General features: G+C 40.0%; 1 protein-coding gene across 2 annotated transcripts in view; it reads right to left on the reverse strand.

Moving 5' to 3' along the window:
- Window positions 1-22,263, reverse strand: part of MICAL2 (microtubule associated monooxygenase, calponin and LIM domain containing 2) — a 147,734-nt gene that overhangs the window by 65,457 nt on the left and 60,014 nt on the right. For both annotated transcript variants that reach the window (XM_027699727.1, XM_027699736.1), the window contains exons 5-18: window positions 18,202-18,409; window positions 17,424-17,540; window positions 16,201-16,302; window positions 14,194-14,349; window positions 13,178-13,278; window positions 11,308-11,565; window positions 10,361-10,476; window positions 8,979-9,105; window positions 8,688-8,778; window positions 8,445-8,592; window positions 6,121-6,320; window positions 5,507-5,616; window positions 1,259-1,330; window positions 549-698 (exon numbers count right to left, since the gene is read on the reverse strand). In XM_027699727.1, the coding sequence (XP_027555528.1) occupies window positions 549-698; window positions 1,259-1,330; window positions 5,507-5,616; window positions 6,121-6,320; window positions 8,445-8,592; window positions 8,688-8,778; window positions 8,979-9,105; window positions 10,361-10,476; window positions 11,308-11,565; window positions 13,178-13,278; window positions 14,194-14,349; window positions 16,201-16,302; window positions 17,424-17,540; window positions 18,202-18,409 (1,956 nt within the window). The remainder of the gene's footprint in view (window positions 1-548; window positions 699-1,258; window positions 1,331-5,506; window positions 5,617-6,120; window positions 6,321-8,444; window positions 8,593-8,687; window positions 8,779-8,978; window positions 9,106-10,360; window positions 10,477-11,307; window positions 11,566-13,177; window positions 13,279-14,193; window positions 14,350-16,200; window positions 16,303-17,423; window positions 17,541-18,201; window positions 18,410-22,263) is intronic.

Consider the following 22,263-nt stretch of genomic DNA (forward strand, 5'->3'; position numbering starts at 1 on the left):
TTTAAAACACCCCTAGTCACACTAAAAACAAACCATGAAAATGCCATGGAAGGCACAAATACCTTTCATTTTGCCTACTTTAGGAATGGAAACAGCAGCCAGACACATCTTGCAAAAAATTAGGTTCCCTTCTTACACTTCCTAAATTTTCCACCAAGAAAGACACCACTGGATATGTAGTGTCCTTTATTCATAGGATATAGGGAAAAAAAAACCCGCCTGCAATATCATTTGCAGCCAGCTTAGACTTCCAAACAACACAAAAGTCCTACAGGCTGACTTACATGAGATTTCTGGACATAGCAATTTCACTGCACTTTTCAATAACAGATACATTACATTAATATGCATTAGTCAATCTATATTAGTCATACTTGTTCTCCAAGTATTAAGAGAAACACTTTTCATTTGCATAAAATATTAAAAAAGGCAACCCACTTCAAACACGTAACAGATCCACTTTTTTCCCTTGGAAATCTGCATCACCTTCACAAGGAGGGACTGTGGTTTAATTTCAGAGATTACTTTTATGTTCATCTATGACCTACCTGTCTCCGCAAAATTGTATTTGAAGTACTCTCTTCAAACTTTGCCAACAGCTGAGTTGCCATTGATTTAACTTTGTTCTGGTTCATTCCTTCTCTGCCATCACTCTGTGCTTTCCCAGCATTTGTCCCTTGGCTTGAAAAGCTCGAAGTCTGCAAGAAAACAAAAAACTATGTTTTTCTTGGGTTTCTTACAACACTCATGAAGAGAGAGAAAGAGATAATATCCTTATCAGCAAAGGGTGAAAGGAAATACAGTCTTCAGTATACTAAAAATGACACTGTTTAGTATGCAGAAGTCACCAAAAAATATTTTCTTTGGTCCCAGAGTACGGTAAAAGGGAACATGAATCAGTGCTGCTATTGATAAAACAGTCAGAAAGGTAACTAATCAGAGAGGGGCTAGAAACCAAGCTGCAATGCAAACTCAAACAAAAATTTGTCTAAATAACTGAGTTAGGAAAAGGAAAAAAAACCCCAATACCTCATGTGTCCTTGTGTCAGAATGAAAACTACTGCAATTTAGTTAATGCTCTCCTCCCTATCAAATGATTTAGTGCACACCACAGTAAATTCAAGGTTTTAGGGGAGAGGCTTTCTGTTCCTGCCAAGCTCAAAAAGACCTGGACCTGGCCCCTCCAACTCCCGCTGCTTCCTCAGCTCTGGTGCTCATCAACGAGCTGGGATATGAATGGACACCACTGGACACCAACCTCCTCGAAGACACCAAGGAGACCTTTCCGACGTCTCTTGTTAGTCTCGTTTTCTTCCGTTTTCCCTTCAACCTGAAAAGGGTAAAGCCAAAACAGGTTCCATGCATTACTGCAGGAGTTACCAAGTTTACCCCAGCAGTTCCTCCCAGGATAACAAGCTCCATAACCAGGCAGGGGAGGCCTGGTCCCTGTTAAACCAGGCACACACGGGTGAGCAGTGCCAGCCTTTGGGGGCTTCGTTAGACCCTCCAGCTCAGCAGGATTGCTCCTCGCCCGGCAGCCTGGTGGGCCCTCGTGGCAGGTATCAGGTATGTAAAAGCTGTCCCACAACCCCTCTCTGGGAGCTCTCATTGGACTCCAGTGGGGGAGAATACATGCCTGAACACTTTGTTGAACACAGGCCCCACAGCTTTGGTGTTTACCTTTTCCTCTTTTCAGTGCTGAAGAGTTTATAATTCAAAAAGCACTTACACATCCTTGAAGAAAAAGGTACTACAGCATCAATTATTCTGGGAATTTTTCTCTAGACTACACTGGTTTCCAGATAAGTAACAAAATCCAGGAACCCCTCACTTTTTCACTATAGTCCCCACATCTCTCTTAACCCAACTATCTGCAAGCAGATCATGTATTCATAGCACAGTCTTATTTTCTTTTTGGAGCAATTGTTCTCTACTTTAAAGGTCTGTCTCCCTCGTAAGGTTCACCTCCCTAACTATGGCTGAACATTACAGTACTTAAGCAACCAAACTGACTATTCTGTGCTTGAGCTACGCACATATTTAATTATTTTACTCAATTAGAGATTACACAAATCAATAATACTCAGTCCGGCTGAACTTGAAAAATAGTCAATCCTTAAAAATTTGTATTGCTTCTTATTAAATTGAGTCTTGAAGATTTGGTACAAAAAGTTATACTTTAGGAACAATAAACCACATTCCACTTATTTGCATTTGCCCACACTGTAACTTAGTGATTACTCAATCAACTTTAAAAAAACTGAAAAGGAATAAAGAGAGCAAGATTAAAAAACACAACCTTTCTTTTTACATATACACTGTTCGTAATAAATCATTATGCAGTGACTAGAAGTAATCCCAAACAAATTCTGGGCAAACACCAAAAGAATCAGATGACAGTATTTTGATTACTTTGTGTGCTTTGGTACACTGTCTTTCAGGCACCAGCTCTCAGCAACCCAGCTTTACACCACCTATAGTCATCAGTTCACAAAAGGGTGAACAACAGAATAGCATAATGTATTCTGCATAATAGCCTGTACCACATAAAAGCAGAATTTGCCTGAGTGAATGGAGCAAACAAGATGCTGCCTTTCAAAAAAATCTTACATAAAGGACTCACATTAACATATTTACAAAGAAGTGAAAGACAAAGCAATTTAATTGCCAAGCAAGACTCCAAAAGGACTGTGCTCTGTATTGTGTAAATACCTTCATTCGTTTATTAGTCTGGAGTACAGGAAATCTCAGTTCCTCTCCAGCCCGGCTGACACTCGGAGGAGAATGGAAAACATGATCCAGCTCAGCACAGGCTGCCAGAACAGCTACACCAGCTCCAGGCTCCACTTCCTGGTCTCCCACAGCCTGCACCCAGATAAGAAACCCACTTCCAGCCAAAAAAAAGGACAAACTAGATGCTATGGAAAGTTTAGTACTACAACACTGTGCTCTCCTACAGTCTGGATAGAACATATATATATCTAATGGATAATGTTCAGCATCACCTTTTGCAGGGGAAAGAACCATAAAACTGAAGCCACAGTTGAACTCTTGACTCAAGAAGTTGCTCTCCAAGGAGTTTTATTTCCTGGGTAGTTTCAGATAGTTCTAGCACTCAAGTCTCTGTCCTAACCCAAGTACCGTAACCCATCCTGCTTAGTTTCACACCCTATCCGTGACAGAACTGCAAAACCTCGTACAAAACGTCTTGTCAGCCTTGCTTCCCAGGCTGATTTGGGAAATATCACTTCCACTTTTCATTGTGAAAAAGCCCCTGTAGTGGAAAACCACAGGGGCCCGTCAAGCAAATCACCTTGTGCTTTCATGTGCAGCCAAGAATTGCAGCTCTGCTATGACAGAAGGCTTATTTCATGATGGGAGGTTAGTCAGAGGCTGCATGGCTTAGTAATGGAAAGCTCTCCCCCACTGCTGAAAGTCTGCAAATAACTCATGGAAAAACAACAGCATTGTGGTCATGAAAAAGGTTTTTCTTCCAAACAAGTCACCCACAAGAAAAAGCAAATGTTATTTTGCCTGTTTGGTTTCTCACTGCTTGTTTATCTGGGAAACATGTCACTTGGTTTTGTGTGTATGTAGGTGACAGGGAAAAATTATATACATCCAGGGATGTACTGGGAAATTGAGTGTCCACAGGTTTTGAAAATGTGTTTATGGAGAGAAAATATTCAAGACAAAAGTCAGTCTAGGAAATATCTGGAAATTCTGGAGTAATTCTCTGGGTGAAAAAAATAGAAATTGCATTTTTACAAGATGAGAGCAACAAGTTTAAAAAGCAATATATTTAAATACTGAGGAATGCAGTACGTACGTGTACACCTGAACTTTTACTAGGACACTGAATTCCAAAAGAAGTAGGAAATGCATACTTTCCCAGGCAAAACTTAAGGGTCTATCAATAGGTGTAAATGAAGCAATAGAGTTAAGCATTAAGGAGGCTTACTTAAAAAACCCAACCAAATCAAAAAAACCCCACCAAACAAAAAAAAAACCCAAAACAAAAAATCCACAAACAAAAACAACTGAAGAAAGAACTTGAGAATCATTGTAGTCAACACAAGGTTTTTAGCTAGCCCAGGAAACTCAAAACCTGGAACAGCTTTGCATTAAGCTCTGTTTCGGAAAAACGCAGAAGTTAACTTGCTTTTGGTGGAGGAGTCTATGCTGTTGTCTACCTTGTGCTGCTCCTCTAGACCAGCTGGACTTGAGGCACTGCTGCCTCTGAGCTGGGTTGTGTAGACACTCCCACTTAAGCTGAAGTTAAAATGAAGATAGGCTTGGCTGTGAAAGCAAATCCCTTCCTCAAGGTCTCCTTTAAGGAGACAACTGAGCTAAGGAAGAGGCAGAAGGTGAAACTGTTTATTACTAACTAATTTTATTAGGGCTCCCCTAAAATTAAATCATATAAAACTTCTGAAGCTATAATCCATTCAAAGACACAGACAATTCTCTCACTGCACGCAGTCCCATTCCAGAGATTATTAACTCAGGTCTCCATGATCCTTCAGGGCTCTGGAGTCTTTAATCATAGCATGTATGGGCATGGATGTTTCTTATAATACAGGGATATAACAGGGCATGCCAATAAATTTTTATTAATAAGTGACCAAGAGAGAAAAGTACACAGGTATGACTAAGAGATCATTATCTCAGAGCCACACTAGTCAACCTGCCCACTGTTGCAGGTGACTTCTAGAAGAGTTAAAAGTTTCACTTCAGAACCTTGAAACAGCTCCACAAACTGTTCAAATCACTGCTTCTGTTACAAAACAGCACTCCCTCCCAACCTAGTATACCAGTGATTATCTGAACTGATATATAATAGAATGGCTGTATATTTAGGAATACAGAGCCACTATTTTTCTTAAAGGTAGAAACAGCCTAGGAAAATTCCAGACTTTCCCATCTCAAAAAAATCCCCAACAAACCCAAAGCCCCAAAAAAAAAAAAAAAAAAAAACAAACCCAAAAACCACTCAACCAACAACTTTCTATCTAGCATTGCACAAAACCTCCTAAAAACTTCTGAAAATTCTCCGAAAATAAAACACATGTCAATAGGCAAAAGGGAGCTGAGATCTCAAATATTTCAAGTTGAAAACAGCAACTCAAACACACCAAATAAAACATCATCCTCCTCTCACTTTTACCAACAATGAACATCAGCGTGAACAAATTCTCCCCAAGTACATCCAAACTCTCACTGAGATTCAAAATTTTGCATTTACAGAGAATGTTTAACTGGGACCATTATCAATGCTTCAGCCATTTGACACTGACAAGGCTTCAGTTTTATCCTTACAAACATCATAATGACTGAGTGTGCATGTGTGTTTTGAATACTGTGAAATCTTACTCAAAAAAAATCTCAATTTACAGGTCTTTTAATAGTAGTATATATATAAAACCCTTATTTCTGAGCCTGACAGCTTACTTTCATCTTTTCAATAAAGAATCATTTATAGGGCAAGTCTTCCTTCACAACTTACCTTTGGTACTCGTTTTCTTGGTAAAGTTAAATTTAAATAATTAGAGATGGAGCTTGATGATTTTTCTGAACCAAGATCATTATTTTCTCCATTTTGCTTCTCACCAGCATCTGTTCAAAAAACAACCATTTATTTATTTAGATTTATTTTTAAAGTATTTTGACTAAGCCAAAGCTTTCCAGTTGAGTGCTAGTAGCAATTACATATAAGAAACACAGGCAAATAAAAGTAAATACATACAATGTGGGGTGACTTTCTAAAAAAGAAAGAGAAACACACGGGCATCAATGTGCTGTGGGCAGTCATCCTTAACAGGGAGTCACACTAACAGGCTGATACATGAACTTCATGATGTCAAGCACCAGTTATCCATCTGCTCCTATTCTCCGAAACCACCAAGGACCCACAAAACCTTGGTCCTCAATCAAGGTTTTCCCCTTTCCTGTTATAAGCCCAGGGTGACTATTGCATATAGAAGCAGGCACGCTCGCGTGCCAGAATGGCTCAGCTGGGAAAGGACTCTTGGCTCAAGAGCAGGGCTCGTCTGCAGCCTGGATGAAGTGCTCCCGCTTCCCAACCCTGCAAGGATTAGGAGCAGCCTGGGTCTGGCTTACCTACGGCCTGCAGAGGTGTGCCCCGGAACAGCTCGTAAAACTTGGACAGGTACATGACCATGCTGAGCTTGTCGGGCTCCCCGGCCGAGCCCACTTCCTTCCCTGTGGTCACAGGGTGGATCCCAAACTCCTGCTCAGCAACGTCGAATGCCAGCTGGTTGTTCTTGACAACGTCCTCTTCGTTCAGAGCATCAAAGTCACTGCGGGGACAACGCAGTGGCATCAGCACTGGTTTTCTCTCTGCTCCCCTCGGGAACATGCAGTGCTCCCTTGCCCATGGGAGAGGCACGGAACAGCACCAGGAATGAAGGCACAGGCATTTCACTGGACCAAAGCTACAGAGTCCAATGTAAGAGTCTCACACAAATCACATTACAAATAATAGCTTTGCCAGAAAGTAATTTAAAGGCTTTTTCACTGAATTGTATCTTGATGTAGTCCCACAAAAAAGGATTCTCTCATTTATGAAGAAATGCAATTCCTCCTCAGAACTGCTAAGAAACCTTTTTCCTCTCCAAACACAGCTGCACTACTATAACTTTCATCCATTAGCAATTGACTTCTCAGTTTCAATTAGTTCTATAAATCACCAAAGCCAGGAGGAATAAATTTAGGCTGGCATTCTATGAAAAAAATTTCTTACATTTGTCTGCACACACATGCACAGGAACTAACCTTTCTCTTTTTTTTAAGGTATTAACACACACAGTTTGAGCAAGGACCTACTGCCCAGGTCAGAACTGAATTTAGCTGTGCACTAAGTAAGTACATCACACATCTGGAACTCTGTTATCCAGTCTCTAATCCATTTTCTATGGGACCTATTCTAAGACTCTGATCTCTTGAACAGCTTCCAAAATTCATGGTTAAAATTAACATGTGAATAAATTACAAAGCTCCACGCAGGGTAGTTCCTTTCTCCTCATAAACAAATGTGAGTTTTTGAATCCCCAAAGAATTTCTCCTCTTCCCTCACCCACCCACTGCCCATTTCTGGAGCCAGGGGACTGTGGGCAGCCCTCCACCCCAGCCCTGCCCACGGCCCACAGGCAGCCTCCTCTCTTGCCTGCCTGGCTCTCATCTGGCCAAGTCCTTCAGCAGGCTCATTTAAAACAAAAAGCCAACAAGATCCAAACACAACATTAAACAGCAGGAGGTCTGTTAGCTCAGGAAGATAAATTTATCGACTTTGTAGAGAGTAGTGCTTAAAAAGACAAGTTTTCCACAGATAGCAAAAATTACTTTGCTTTCTATACCCTTTCCCCCCATTACAGTCACAAAAACATCCATAATTTTAATTTTTTTAAACTAACCAAAGGCAAAAAAAAAAAATCTTATCGTTAAAATCTCAGCTCTTCCTCTGGCAAAACTGTATGAACTAGCACCCTGGGTACCACTCCTATTTTTTCCAACTTAACACACCTCATAAAAGAGCACAATCATTCCTTCCATTTATCCACAATAAAGGGAGGTTGACAATAATTCATTTTTGACTCCTAAGTCTGTGTAGGAAGGCAAGAGAATGCATCCACTGCATTTTGGAGATTGGTGAAGAGAGAGGAGAGTCACCCCACCGACTGCCCCAACCAGTGCCAGCAATTGCCATTTCCTGACACCTGTTACACGCTGACCCTCCTGTATCTAACTGAGGGACCTTACAAAATATTCACACGTAAGAAGTTGGGTCTTGTAGCCTTAGGACCCCAGAAACACTGTCAAAAGGGGAATGCTGGCTTACATTCAGTCACTGGGGTGTTAATCTCCAGCCCTTGTTCCATAGCACACATGAAAGGGCACTGTGCTCTTCTGGACAGAGTTGTGCAAAACCCACCTCCATGGTCCAAAGTTTCCCTACATTATTGTCACAGCTACCACTACAAAACAGAGGATGGCTCATCCAAGGCTCACTCAGGTATTTCTGTAACTCATGATAGTGTCATTATGGCTGTGGTTTTAAACGTACACTAAAACCCTTTCTCCAGGGACCTTGGGAACGCAGCTCTTCACATTCTCCAAGCACCACAAATTTCATCTTAAATAGACACATGACTCCCACAAACACGATAAATCATAAGGTTCAAAGCCTTCCCAGCTCTTTGAAAGCATATATATTTCTTTTCAAACAGCATGCAAGGACATACAGAAAAAAACAAAGCAAAACCAACGCCACCCTCTCCACCCTGGCAATGGTGTGCATTTCCCTGCAGAAAACACCCACAGAAGGGGACTGCATAGCATCAGTGATGTTCTGGTCGGTCTTGCACTACACTTCAGTAAGTCCTTCATGTACCCTAAGCCCAACAAGGTCTGCAGATGTCACTTACATGAGGTCAGGCCTGAAGCGATGGATAATCGCGCACAAGGCGAGGCCGCTCTTCCAGGAGGTAGTGAGGTCCGTGACGTCAACGTTCCGGTATCCTTCCGTCTGCTTCTGACACCACGTCAAGAGCTTGTTAGGTCGAATATCTGACTCTGCAGTTACACAGGAGACCAAACATTTCAATCTGCTCTCGCACGCTCGGAAGGCTACAAATGTTAAGCCGCGGCAAACGTGAGGTGCCACATACCATGTCTGGAGAGATTCACTGATCTTCTGATGGAGCTCACTCTTTCAAGAGGACACTGCTGTAACTCGTTGGTGACATATAACTGCCTCACCTACAAGGAAAAGCAATTATCAGCATAATGTTAGAATTGCTTGGAAAGAAAATAAGGGTTTTCTTTCTAGGTTAACCTTATCAGCAGCAGGTTCTAAATTAAGGAGTCTCCTGAAGATTTTGTTTGCACACTACTTGCAGCTCTATTTATCCTAGGCAAAAAAAGAACTGATTTCACAAGCAAGCCTTTTATGTACTGACCTGGTGAGGTCGAACGCAGCTCGAGTTCAAGTTTGGATATCTTGTTCCTGGGTCAATGGTATACTGGTCAAAGTTCTTATTAATATTTTCAGGGGTCGTCTGAGGCAAGAGTCGATAAATGCTCTCTCTTATAGAGAAAAAAATACGGAAGAGTTATATATTAAAATAAATATTCAATATATAAAGAGGTTGTTTTGTTTGCGTTTTTTTGCAGCTACACCTTATTTTAGTTCTGACAGGACAAATGTCACGCACTAAATGCATAAATGCATCCATCCCATTTCTTATCCCCACTCAGCAGAAGGATGCCAGACAGAAAAAGGACATCAAGAAGAGAGGCTCTTAGAACTTATGCCCACATTTTCCTGAGGCAGGAAGTGAGCAAGAAAAGGAAGGGGGACCAAAAAAAAAAAAAAGAAAGCCAAAAAAAAAAAGAGATTACATCACCCAGTCATCTGGTTTTGTTTTACCATCCACCCAAGGAGTAACTTCTTTACCACATAACAGCACTAAATCCTGTCATCCTGCAATAACCACCACAGCTTTTTTTACTATGGTGTTCAATTTTCCATTTGGGTCTATGCCCTGCTTGAGTCATCCCACAGGCTCCTATCTTAAACCTTCCCAAAGTGCCGTAGTTAGTAATGCTCCTACTCACATTACCACAACCATGACTATTACGTATCTGCCCCAGAACAGCCTGGGCAGCTGTAGCAAAGCTGTAGTTGCCAGCAGGACCAAGGACCAAAGTCAGCAAATTCAACCATCAGACCATGGTGACACCAGGATTGCTGGTGTCCTTAATAACAGATTTTTTTTTTGCTCCGGTCAAAAAGACATGACACAGAGAAGCTTATGATGCAGCACTACAGCAATTCTCTTTTGCCACACATTTATTAGCCTAAAGAGAACATCTGGGCTACTAAGCCAAACTGAAGAGTTTAAATCACAGAGACCAACCATGAAAGCTGCTAATGTTGAAGAATTTATTTAGACTTCTTTAAGGATTTTTCATATTCTTTTTAGAATAAAAGACCAGGAGCTGAGATGGTTGGATGGTTTTTTTTTTGATACAAGGTATCTTTGGTTTACTTCCTTAAGAATCACACTTAATTCTAGTGACTAGTGATTTAAGTAAGTGATTTAAACCATGTGCTGCACACTGCCAGGTCTCTGTATTAGTCTGCAGAAGCTCACAGAGCAACAGCTGGTTATCACTGTAAATTGTTCTGTAATTTTAAGGAACAGATGATTTCATCCCAATGCCACTACAGGGAAGAAAAATATTTCTCCTGATGCCACTGTGAAATCCACTGCCTTCTACCAATACTGTGACTCTCTAACGTGCTGGGAATGATGGAGAAGACAAGAGCAGCACTCACCGTTCAGCAAGGATCTCCAGGGGGGGTTTCCCTTGAGCCCAGCTCCGCACCATCCACGCAGTGTCAAAAGCAGCCAGGAAGCCTCTTGCACAGCCAGTACCCATCGGCCAGAAGGGCTGTAAGAAGCATTTACACTTCAATTCCTTGTACTTCTTACGGTCTTATTACAAAAGTAACATGCAATGCGAATTTGGAGTCTAGAGTTTCATATAGTCTTAGAAAAATGGCCCAGAAAGAGTTAAAATACAGCACTGACAATGCTTGCAGTTTTTAGATGTGTCTCTCCTCCAAGACATAGTAATAAAAAAGATTGCTTCTTTCACTTTTTCCCTTTTTTTAACTTGTCTCTTAAAAAACAAATTTCTTAACCTCAAAAAGTTTAAGCTGAGGAAAAAAAAAAAAAGACTCAAGAATTAGTCAAGGAAAAGAAAAAAAAAAGAAAGAAATTATGCCCTTCTCATCTCCTAATTTTGCTTTGGACTCTTCTTTTCAAATGCTTCATGCTGTCAGCATGGGTTAAAAAAAAAGGACATAACAACACACACTTTTCACTTCAGAAAGAAAAAAAAAAAAGAGAACATAGTAAGGCAAAGAGACTGCAACAATAATTTGGATCAAGTTTTCCTGACTGCCATTATGGAGAAAAATTATGCCATGCACCCAAGCTGAGGACACAGAGCTCACAGTTTTCAGACAGAAATACAACTTGCATAAAGCAAAATGGGATCTCAGCCAGAAGCTGCCAGCCAAGCATTAGCTATGACAAACTACGGCATAAAAAAGGAGAAAAGAAAAAGGGGGAAAAAGTCTATTCCAAAGAAGATACCACTGTTTAAGGACATGCAAGAGAGGATGCTTTGTTTTGGTCAGGAGGGTAGATTGAATGGTTGGATTACGGAAATAAGAGCAAAACAAAAATGGACTACTTGGAACACATTCCAAGGTACCTCAAGCAAACTGTCTCCAACAAGTGCCACCAGAAGCTGATGTCTGTGCCTCTCTCTCACTAGTGCAGCATTTTCAGATGCATACATGGAAGTAAAATCAAACATTGCTACATCTGGTTGGCCATAGTGATTAATTGCAAAATCCAAGGAAGGCAGCTGGTAATTGGTTGCAAAGTCAGCAGCTTCTCTGGCGTAGGACAGCAAATTGTTCTGGTTAACGTTTTCCCCGCAGAGCAGCAACTCTGTATCAATGGAATCCTGCAAGGAGATAAACATGTAGGATGAGATAATCCCCTGTCCTCCTGAATTGCAACCTTGCAGTCTTATAGCACGAGTGGGAACCACACAACTCACACCATAAAGAATCAAGTAAGACTTGTCATCTCCTCCAAAAAGCTGATACAGAAACACAGGTTACTGTACTACCCCCAAACAGGAAATCTCCATGCCAACACTGAACAAGGAGCTTTACTGGCAACAGAATATTACAGTGCCTCCCAGTTCCTTGGTTGTGTTATTTTCATATCATTACTTCCCTCCCATCAAAAGATGTTATCATCACCCCTGCAATGCTTTCTTGCACATGTGCACCCCACATCTGAAACCACATGAGAGCAGAAATACTGATGACACAACATGTGGGGCTCAGCCTCAAGGTTTGACTTAACATCTCAGTAATGACACCACATTCAAACTTCTCTGTTGTGCTGTTTTGGCCTGTGGCTTTCTTTTTTTTGCCAGAGTGCTGAAGGACCCTGCCTTTGCAGGTCATCCTACTTAAAGCCAGTGATTATTAATAAGGCAGTTTCTATTTACAGCTTAATCACGGATGAGACCCCTAATCGCAGGATGATACCACAGAACCGCTATTAGCCCAGTTGTTTCAGACAGACTGGGTTGGGGTGGTTTTTTTTTCCACTCAGACCTGAGTAGGTCAGGAAAACAGCTCTGATGAGCCACAGCCAGTGCTCCTCTTCTCCAGACTCCCCACAGATCTCCTGGGACTGCCTCCACACCGGCCCCACAACCCCAGGGCTCACCACCCACTCCCCACAAGGGCTTCAGCCCTTCCCTGCTCCCACCCCGGCTGGTCATGGACAGCTGCTCTGCCCTGGGAGCCCCTGGCCTTCAAAAGGGTAGGGAACCATGGCACTGAGCTAAGTGGTCCCACCAGAAAGCCAAGAAACCTTCTGATAGTTCCCCACAAGTACTTCCTTCAGGAAATTACACTCGACTGTTTTGGCACTGTCCTACTTTGCAAGAAAAATTAACCACTCTTGAGTTTCCAGGAAGACAAATCTAAGTGGTGCCATAACACTTTCTAGAAACAAAAGAAAAACCCCCAACATCTTACAGAAGAAGAAAAAAGAAAAAAAAAAAGGGAAAAAAAGACCTCAAAATCCCAAGTTCCTCTGAAAGTTCATCCCATTGTGTTTATAGACTCTTTCTACCATATTTCACCCACTTGAGAATTTGCAATTTAGCCTCAGGTAGGTTTTTATGCTTCCTTATTCACCTGATAAAACTGGACATAGCTGTGCTAAGTTCACCTTTAAATAAATGAGGTTTTTATTTGCTGGTGCAATGATCACACCACGTATTTCCAAGGTGAGTCACGATCCCATTTCAGCCAGTTTTGGAACTGATAAATTTAGAGAGCATTGTTTTCAGTTCTCTATAGAAACTTTGAGCTGACTGAAGGTAAAAGCAAATTTTAAAGAGGTCAGAGTAAGATCCAAGTGACCTGAGCTTTAATGAAAGGATTAAGTCTATAAACACCCTCTATAACATGCCACAACGTTTATGCAGATGTTCACACTTATTCTGCGCCATGTAAATAAAATAAGGTTTGGCCAGCATTTTTACATACGTTAATAATCACTCCTTTGTCCAGAAGACTCTGCTTTTTTGCTGTCATCACAAAATAATGAGTGCTATCTTTATAGTAAACAATATTCTCCAGGTCAATCCCTGAAAAGAGATAATACATTTGTTACCAAGTGCAGGGCACTGCCTGTGTCATTTACTAACAACATGTGAGTGATTCCCACAGGTGCCTTTCCTCCTTGGGATGGATTCACTTTCCCTGCTGGGGTGAAGTATTAGTGGATAAAAATACTACAAAACAAAACATGAGAGGAGATCAGCCTCACCCCACAGGAGTTTTTCTCAGCACAGTCAAAGTTATTCAGCTTTCTTTCACGGAACAGCCAGTTAACTACAGCATTAACAGTCTTCTGAGGTAGAACTGGGTGCCAAGGGAACAAATTGCTTTTCAGCTTGCTAGGGCTCTGGCATTTGGTCTAAGCAGGACTTTTGGTTTCAATAATAATAATAAAAAATCAGCTGTAAATCAAGAACAGAATTGCTTGTATTGACAGTGGGTGCAACTATTCTGAAAGCCCTTTCCATTAAGAAGTATTTCACAGTTTATATTTTTAGTATTTACGGCAGATAAATTCTCAGTTTATCAGCTCTACACATCAAAAAGTAAGAATAAACTCCTTCCAGAAGGGCAGAGCTTTTTTCAAAGTTTTTAAGCTGTTCAGTATGTGAACAGATAGAAACAAAACAAACTAACTATGTCTTAAGGGAAATCTCTGGGCCCTGAAAATGCTCTTTTAAATTTGTTCAACATAGCAGACATTTTTACAGTGGAGAAAAATTTAAACATTAAAACAAGCTATGATGTGGCAACATCTCAGCTAAAAAAATATCCCACTGTACCATAAATGGACACCTCCATCTGCAAGATTCTGACATCAACATTTTATCACTTGGAATTTTTTTTTATACAGAATATTTGAATTCATGTTATCAGGAATAGGAGGGCGGCCTCTGTTGACTCTTGTATTTTGTAGTGGAAAAAAATGAGGATGCACCCACCCGTTTCCTCTTTAAGGTCCTGGAAGAACTTCTGATTGAAGATGAAAGCAACTCCACTAATTTCTTCTACCTTGGCTTCTGCAGTCGTATTTCTGTTTATAAAATTGGCAGTGATGGCTATGGCCAGCTTTCCACGAAACTCTTTCCTCCTGAAACCTGGTAAGCAAAGAGAAAGAATTAAAATAACTGCAAATTCACACTGGACTTCAGAGAGAGAGCAGCTCAGTGCCTATCCTACATCCAGTCCTACACTTCAAACAACACACCATCAGTAGATTCCATCTTTCCTCCAAAATTCCCTTGAATGCAAAGAGTCTTTTTTCCCCCTTTTCAGCTGCAAAACTGGAGCTATACTGCATTCAAGATAAAGTCTCACTTAAAAAAAAAAAGTCTGGAGAGGAGTTATGGGAAGAAGTTAAGGGAAAATCATGACTAAAGAAAAATATAGAAAATTTTTTAGCAATGTCTGGAAATAGAACAAATCAAATTTAGTGGACTGAGACATTTTTAATATGCTAAATAGCAAAATAGGTATTTGTTACATAGGTGGTAAACAGCTCATGAAAAAAGATGCAAGAGATCAGCAGTCAAAAGCAGCAGAGAAAGATCTGAAAAACAGAAACCCCTGTAGCAGTGCTTAGGTGCACACACCACCAGCTAATGAGATCTTTCAAAGGTATTTGGGGTTGAAAAATATTCAGTGGCTTAACTGTTATATTTCCAAGGTCAGACTGACTGAAGTTCCTTGCTCTCTGGCTCCACCTTTTCTTCCTCTTTTCATGAAGAAAAAGTCCACTAAACCATGCTGTTGCAATCACACATTTAAGTTTTTCCATCTGTATGTTCCCCTTATCCTTAATTAAATTATAAAGTAGGACAGAGGGTGCTTTGAATATTTTTAGCCACTTGCAGATGACTTGAGAGAATTTTATGAGAAGAAATACAGATTTTTGTCTCTATGCTTCTTGATATGCTCTTGCTATTTCATTGGGATAGATTTAATATGACAGTAACAGCTTCTGTATGTATCTTCAGTGCACCAAATACTCCCTTAGTTCCTGGTATGATGATAACCATTAACTTCTCAAAAGAGTCTACAGCTGAGGTAAGAATAATTTTGCTTTGCTGGTATTTGACTACTTAAACAGTCTTTTATGGGACACAGCTGGACAACAGGGTGGGGAAACTTCCAATAGAGCATTATAAGGAATTAACTGTAACCATATTGTGGCTGGCAGATAAAAGAATAAGTAGAAAAACTATGAAGCTAATATAAAAAAAGGAAATAGTGTACTTAGGGAATGGGAACTAGCATGGATATAATCAAATACAAAAGGGAAATATATCATTAAGTAACAGGTTTGTTCATGTGATACAGGAGCACCTTGTCCAGTGTCTCGTTAAGGAAAAACAGCTCAGGTGGTCTGAATTCTCAGCAGTGACTCAAGTTCATGAAGCATTTACCCTCTTTCCTCCCACACACTTCAGAATTATTTATTATCTTTTGGTATTGTTTCCAAAGTAATTGTTTCTGAAGCTCAATCTCCTCTACAAAAAACAGAAAACCTCTGATGACTTCACTAAATACTTAGCAATCACCTTTTGGTCATTAGTTCAAACATACAGGGCAAATTTACAGCACAACAGCAAAGTCTGTGCAGTTCCTGACACATATCTTGTCAGCCTCCTTGAAGTTAAATCACAATATAATTACTTAACCTAGAAGCAAGCCCAATGGCACTGTGGTGCATTCTGTAGGCAATGCAGATACACAGAGCTCAGAAGCAGCAATGACATTAAATGTCTTCATTTTGACAATTTTAAATTGTAGTTGAGCTACAACTTAACAACAAAAGCAAAAGATACCACACAAAATAACAGCTTCCACACAGACATCAGTGGATTGAAAGGTAACCTGTTGTTCCGTGTTCTCCTCTGACTCCCAGGTCTTTCAAGATACCCTAAAGACCATCCATAAGCATAAAAGCACACATTCACAACACCCACCTTCTAAGGTGTTCCTGCGGCCATCCGCCCCAATAATAACATCAAATTCATACTCTGACAAAGGGTGATCCATGGGGAGAAATTCAGCCCTCCAACCTGTTTCTGAAAACACAAATAATATTTATTAATTCTTCAGTAACACAGTGGAGAAGGGATTTCAGAGTCTGAAGAAAGGGCATTAAGATAAACAATGTACTTCTCATTCAAATGGAGCTGAATTCTGCCTTGGTCTGATGGAGGGAAGTTCTGCTGCAGCCAAATCTACGTTCAAGCTGTATTAGCAAGGTGTCAAGCTTGTACACTGACAATAAAAAAAAAGGAAGCCTTCGTCTGGATCACCTGCTGCACTAAACTTCCTCTCAGACCCATACCACAAGAACATACTTAAGCACTTCATTCTCACATAAATAACCTTATCAGGGCAGTACCTTACATGTAGGTACAGCTAGGAAGAGCTGGGTATTAAAAGAAGAAAAATAGCATTCCATCGTCAATGCTTTTAATTGTCTTCTAAATAGAAATTAAATGGAAGCACACTCACAAAGCAAAATTTAATCTTTGCATTAACACAAAGCTGATTGTGTGAATATGTTTGTATTGTCCATATTTTAAAATTATATATACTTCAACTACTTAAAACAATACATTTTTTCTACTGTCACTTATGACCCTTTTAAGAGATAGCACAGTATTTCAACTGAAGTAAAACTTTAAAATATTCTATTGCTACTACACCCTAAATATTAATATTTTTTAAAAAATAGAAAAAAAAGAATGAGAAATCTCTATTTTGTTTAAAAATCTTGCATAAGAATGTTGATAAGACTCAATGTGCCAGTGGGAGTTATATCAAATGTGAAAGCAAAATGAGACCTCAGGCGCTTAATCCATCCTCAATATTTATATTATCAATCAAAATTTGTTTTTGCAAGAAGATACCAAGAAGCCACACCAGACTCCCTACAAAGCCTCAAACACATGCCAGAAGGCATAGTGCAAAACCTCAGCTTCTCAGCCTGGGTCATATTTTAGGAATTATCAGTGCTCTGTCTCCACGATACTTATCATGCCGACAACTGCAGAGAGCAAAGACTGCTGAATAAGAAGGGCAAAAAAACCCTCCCATTTCTTTAAACAGAATTCAACTACCTTGAATGACTTCACATAATGCACCACATAAAAAGAAGTTACTGTGAACAGAACTACAGTATGATAAGCAATACTTTGGTTTTCTTGATCTTCAGGAGGCTCCAGAACTTTCACGAATTCTAGATTCACGTGGATTTCAACACCCAGTATAAGTGCAACTTTGAAGAGGATAAGCTGAAGTTGTCGAATACCTGTAGACAGCAAGTAACAAAGGCGTATTTAATAAGTAAGCAACCACAGTTGGCTCCCAGCATGCTACTGAACTGATATTCATTATTAGCACAAGCATGAAGCAGTATTATTTCCTACACTGTGATGAATGCAAATGTAGCAACCACCACAGGATGTTGTTCTCTTCCGTCTCCTTTTCCTCTTGCAGCACAATCTTGTGGGTAAAACTCATTTCAGTTGAGCTGCTTAGAATACTTTTGTAGAGCTTTCCCTCTTAATGATATTTAAACGATCTGCTAACCAATATGCTGACCATTTTAGGATACAAGATTTTACATCGTACTTGCCTCTAAATTAGCCCACTTTCACATATTTTCTCAGACTAGGGTTGTGTCTACCTTCAAAATAGTAGAATGAATATCAATATTCTTCATACTTCATAATCAAAACCTACTGTTTAACAAGTCCAGAGACTAACAAAAAAGCTGGTCCATAAGACTATAACTTGTTCTACTGCCATTTTGCTTAAATGAGGCCATTTTTTCCCCTCTGTGTGTGTGCACACAGGCACTAGCACGTGTTTAAGACAGATGAACTTTCTTCAAACCAAGAAACTCTCCAATAATCTCCTGCTCTTGGCAGCCTCTCACCTGAACAGCGCCCACGCCCTCAGATACTTACTGATGTGATCAATAGATCCTGCACAGAATTTTCCATAAAATTTCTTTGCTCCCAGTCCCCGGAGGTCGTGGATGGTAAATGGCCAGAGGTGCAACACATTGTTTCTTGAAAAAGTGTCCCGCTTCTCCACGACGACAACTTTGGCTCCCAGGAAGGCAAGTTCTATGGCAGTCCGCAAGCCACATGGGCCACCTCCAATAATTAAACACTAGCAGAGAAAAGGAGGAGTTTTACACAGGGTTCTGTATTACTTCCACACACTTTCTAACTTACTCTGTTGGTATGACTCGACAGTCAACTGGACTTGCACCACTGAGAGTGTATTCAAGAAATCTGTTTAAATCAATTAACATTCAAATTTTGTTTGCAAGTGGTGTTCAGTCAATTTACACAAGAGGATGAACTGTGCTTAGTGTAGACATAAAAGCATCTGATAAGAAGATGTGACAGAAGGAACAGCAAAAAGCCAAACACTTTTGAGCATCTGCTCACATATTTCCAACCCCCATTTAGCGTTTCTGAAGCACTTGCAGTAAACAGGATTACAGCTACATAAAAGGGAGGGGAAAGGAAATAAGCAGTCTTAGTGTAGGCTTTTTTTGTTTTACAGAGGAAATTGGTGTACATTTGCTGGACTTGTTAAACAAATCTGTGATAAGCCAGTAGCCTTACAGCATTAGTTACTCTCTCTTTCAAGTGAGGGTGTACCCTGGATATAACTGCCTGGTTCACCTACTGATGTAAAGCAGGACCTGTCACGAGAACTCAGCAGACCTGTCCTGCTTCACCACGGCCAGGGAACTCAGCCTGTCCTGTTACATTTTGCCCAGTGGTCAACATCCTCACCTTCAGGTGCTTAGGAGCTTAAATCTAAGTTTGGGCATCCTCAGAAGAATTGCTTCCAAAACTGTTATAGAGGATTCTCACATAAATTTTAGTTGACAGCTGTAATTTTTCACAGATTAACAAGCAAAGGATTTCCAGCAAGCAAACTAATTAAAACCCAAACATATCTAATGCTTACATTTCCTTGACTCATTACTAAAAACTGATTAGAAACAGTCTTATAGCTGGACAACACTGCTGTTCCATACCTCCCACCAAACCCCTGCCCCCGACTTCACGAAATCTGTGCCATCAGTTCAAGCACTGCGGTGGCTGGGGCAGGGAGAGCTGAGGTGGGTCTGGGTGGAGGGGAGAGCTCAGGAGAGCTGGGCCATGTTGCAAATCCAAAGCCATTATCTCACAGGCCAGACATGCTCCTGTGTGTCCTGCACACATAGCCAGACAGTGATTACAGTTTCAAAGCAGGCACGGACTGTATCTGGAGGCTCGTTTGGATACAAGTCTGGTTCCCATTACGCTGCAATTTCATAAAATAGAGTCATTTATTTATTTTGGTTTCTTCATCATTTGTTTTCAAATTTAACAACTAAAGCAAAAAGTATCTGGTGCTGACTTTTGTCCATGACTTTTGTCCAATCCAATCATAAAAGTGCAAAAATTTTTAAAAAATTTAATAAATAACTCTAACAAATTCCCACTGAAAAGAGAACTCCTGTGGGGTGCTTTGGCTTCGCTTTAGGCAAGTGTTTTGTTAACCAGAGATATTAAAGTTAGGCTGTTGCATTAGCCACTTGGCTTTCTTACTCTTAAAATGACATATTTAATTCACAGTTTCAGAAGCAGATTCCTCACTGCATGCTGAATATTAAAAAATTAATAAATCAAAAAAAATCAACAGATCTAATTAAAAAGGAAGAAATAAAGTGCAGATTTAGTCTGACAGAAGAGGCTCACTGGTGGATCTGGGTCAGGTGTTTTCTGCACATACTTCTTGTGATTAACATGGGAACACTGAGCTCTGACAAGTGAGTGACTGCCTTCACAGCTACAGGATTTTCCAGTCATGTTTAGCAAGCAGTTAGAAATATTTTACAAATAAACCCATAATGGTCTGATAAGGCGGGGTTGTTTTTTTGGCTAACAAACTGTATCATATATACATAAATGCAACTTTAAAAAAAAAAAAAGCAGTCTTTGGAGATTTAGACATAGTGAATCCTGCCAAGTAATAAAACCCACCCAGAAAGCCTTTCTGGTTCTTCCTGGTGCTCTGCAACACAGTATGTTAGAATTTTAAGGAGGATTCTGCCCTCCCCCATTCTCCTATCACCATTGACAAAGTATCTTCATAATTCCTAGAGACATCATGAAAAATGGTTGTATATTTGCCATCATCCATGGTTACCTTCCAGAAACATAATTATCTATGTCTCAGAGCTATTTGTTCTTTGATTTATTAAGGATGCTTCCTGCTGGTGTAGAGCTTACTCTTGGCATTTTGTCATGGTTTTTTTTGAAGCTCCTAGGGTCAAAACCAGCACAAAACCCTTGCAAAGGTAATTCTTACTGCATTTGTGTTCCTATCTTTATTAAGTAAGGGCAGGGACAGTACCACTCGTCAGCTCTCTGCTTGCAGTCACAGAAGAAACCTTCTTGTAGCCAGCCTAGAACAAACCTTGAATGTCATCCTATTCTCAACTCCTGTTACCCCAGTCCCCTGGCTCATCTGGGCCTGCTTTTGAAATTAATTTCTTGCAATTTAACACAGATTGTGACAACCAGCATCACATCAGGAAGTCTCACACGATCAGTCCTGAAACATAGCAAACAAGGTTGGACAAGTGCCAAGGGCTTCTTGACATCCGTATCACCATTCATACATCAGCTGCCTTTTAACAGTGCCAGATCATCCCCTAAAAAGGTAAAGAGTAGCTTGATTTTTCAAAGCATCTTCAACAAGTTATTTCAAGTAAAAGTTGCTGAAGAGGACTCACAAGGAGCTTTTGCATATTTCTTGTTCAGGCTGGAAATGAAGGGAGAAAGATTTGTACAGTTTTACAGGGCAGCTTATGCAAGAATAATATCATGAGCAAACTTCTGTGAGCTGCCTGAGGAATCAGTATCATGCTGGTTGTTATATCCTGAGAGTACACCATGTTAGTGCAAGATAGAAATACTGAGAGAAGGCATTTTTCTCAGTGAAAACCTCAGTATAAAGGGCTGATTTTCTGCCTGCAAATGTAGGTAAATACTTTCTGTCCAATGAGAAGCTTCACTGAATTTAGTACATTCCCCAAGAACAGCACCTACATTAAGGTAAAATTAGAGAAACAATAAATGAGGAAGGAAAAAAACAACAGTCACACGTTCCTGTACACCAAATTTCCTCCACCAAACTCCAGCTATGCAGTAACTGGCAGTTCTGGACAGACTGCCCATAAACACCAACTCCCACAAGCAATGGTCATCACAAGTGCTTTTCATCAGAATTTTATGTGAGCTAAATTCATCTACTCTTGCAAACATCATGAATATGAATGATACCAATTACTGATAAGATATATGCAACAATGAAAATTTTACATTACAATATAAATTATCATAAGTAAATGCACAAGCTGGTCTGAGTTAAACTTCTGCAAGAGCATTTTTAGAATACTCCTTAGAAAATTCCCACTGAAGAGGACTAATGCAAGTTTACAGGCTAGTAATATTTGCCTAACGACAAACTTAGGACTATTCCAGTTTAAATTCATAAGTAAAGCATGGACATTTTTGTACTTCACAATAAAACACTAATAAACCCATGTATATTTTATAACAGCTGTCTACTTAAGGTACTGAGTAAATACTATGTTTCCATGATACTGTTAAAAAGTACTGTACTATTCCCTAAAAGATAATTGTTTCTGTATTAATCTTGTCCCATGCTATAATCAAGTACACTACACATTGCATTATTTATCTTCAGACTGAAATAGAGTAGAACTTCATGTATTTTTTTCCTGGTACAATTAAAAGATACCAGAAATTTTCAGTTGTAATAAATACAAATGTACACAGCATTTGTAAGTCTCATAAGCTTGATTCTATTCAAAGGTCAGTCTGACTGCAAGAGATGCTACTTTCTCTCTATTAGTATGCTTAGGAATGCACCTTGAAAATCTCCAGAAAGCGTTCCTACACTGAATTAGAGCACTTAGTGTGGAGATAAAT

Source organism: Neopelma chrysocephalum, unplaced genomic scaffold (assembly GCF_003984885.1).
Source record: "Neopelma chrysocephalum unplaced genomic scaffold, ASM398488v2 Primary Assembly neopelma1_24, whole genome shotgun sequence".
In the NCBI taxonomy this organism is placed as follows: Eukaryota; Metazoa; Chordata; class Aves; order Passeriformes; family Pipridae; genus Neopelma; species Neopelma chrysocephalum.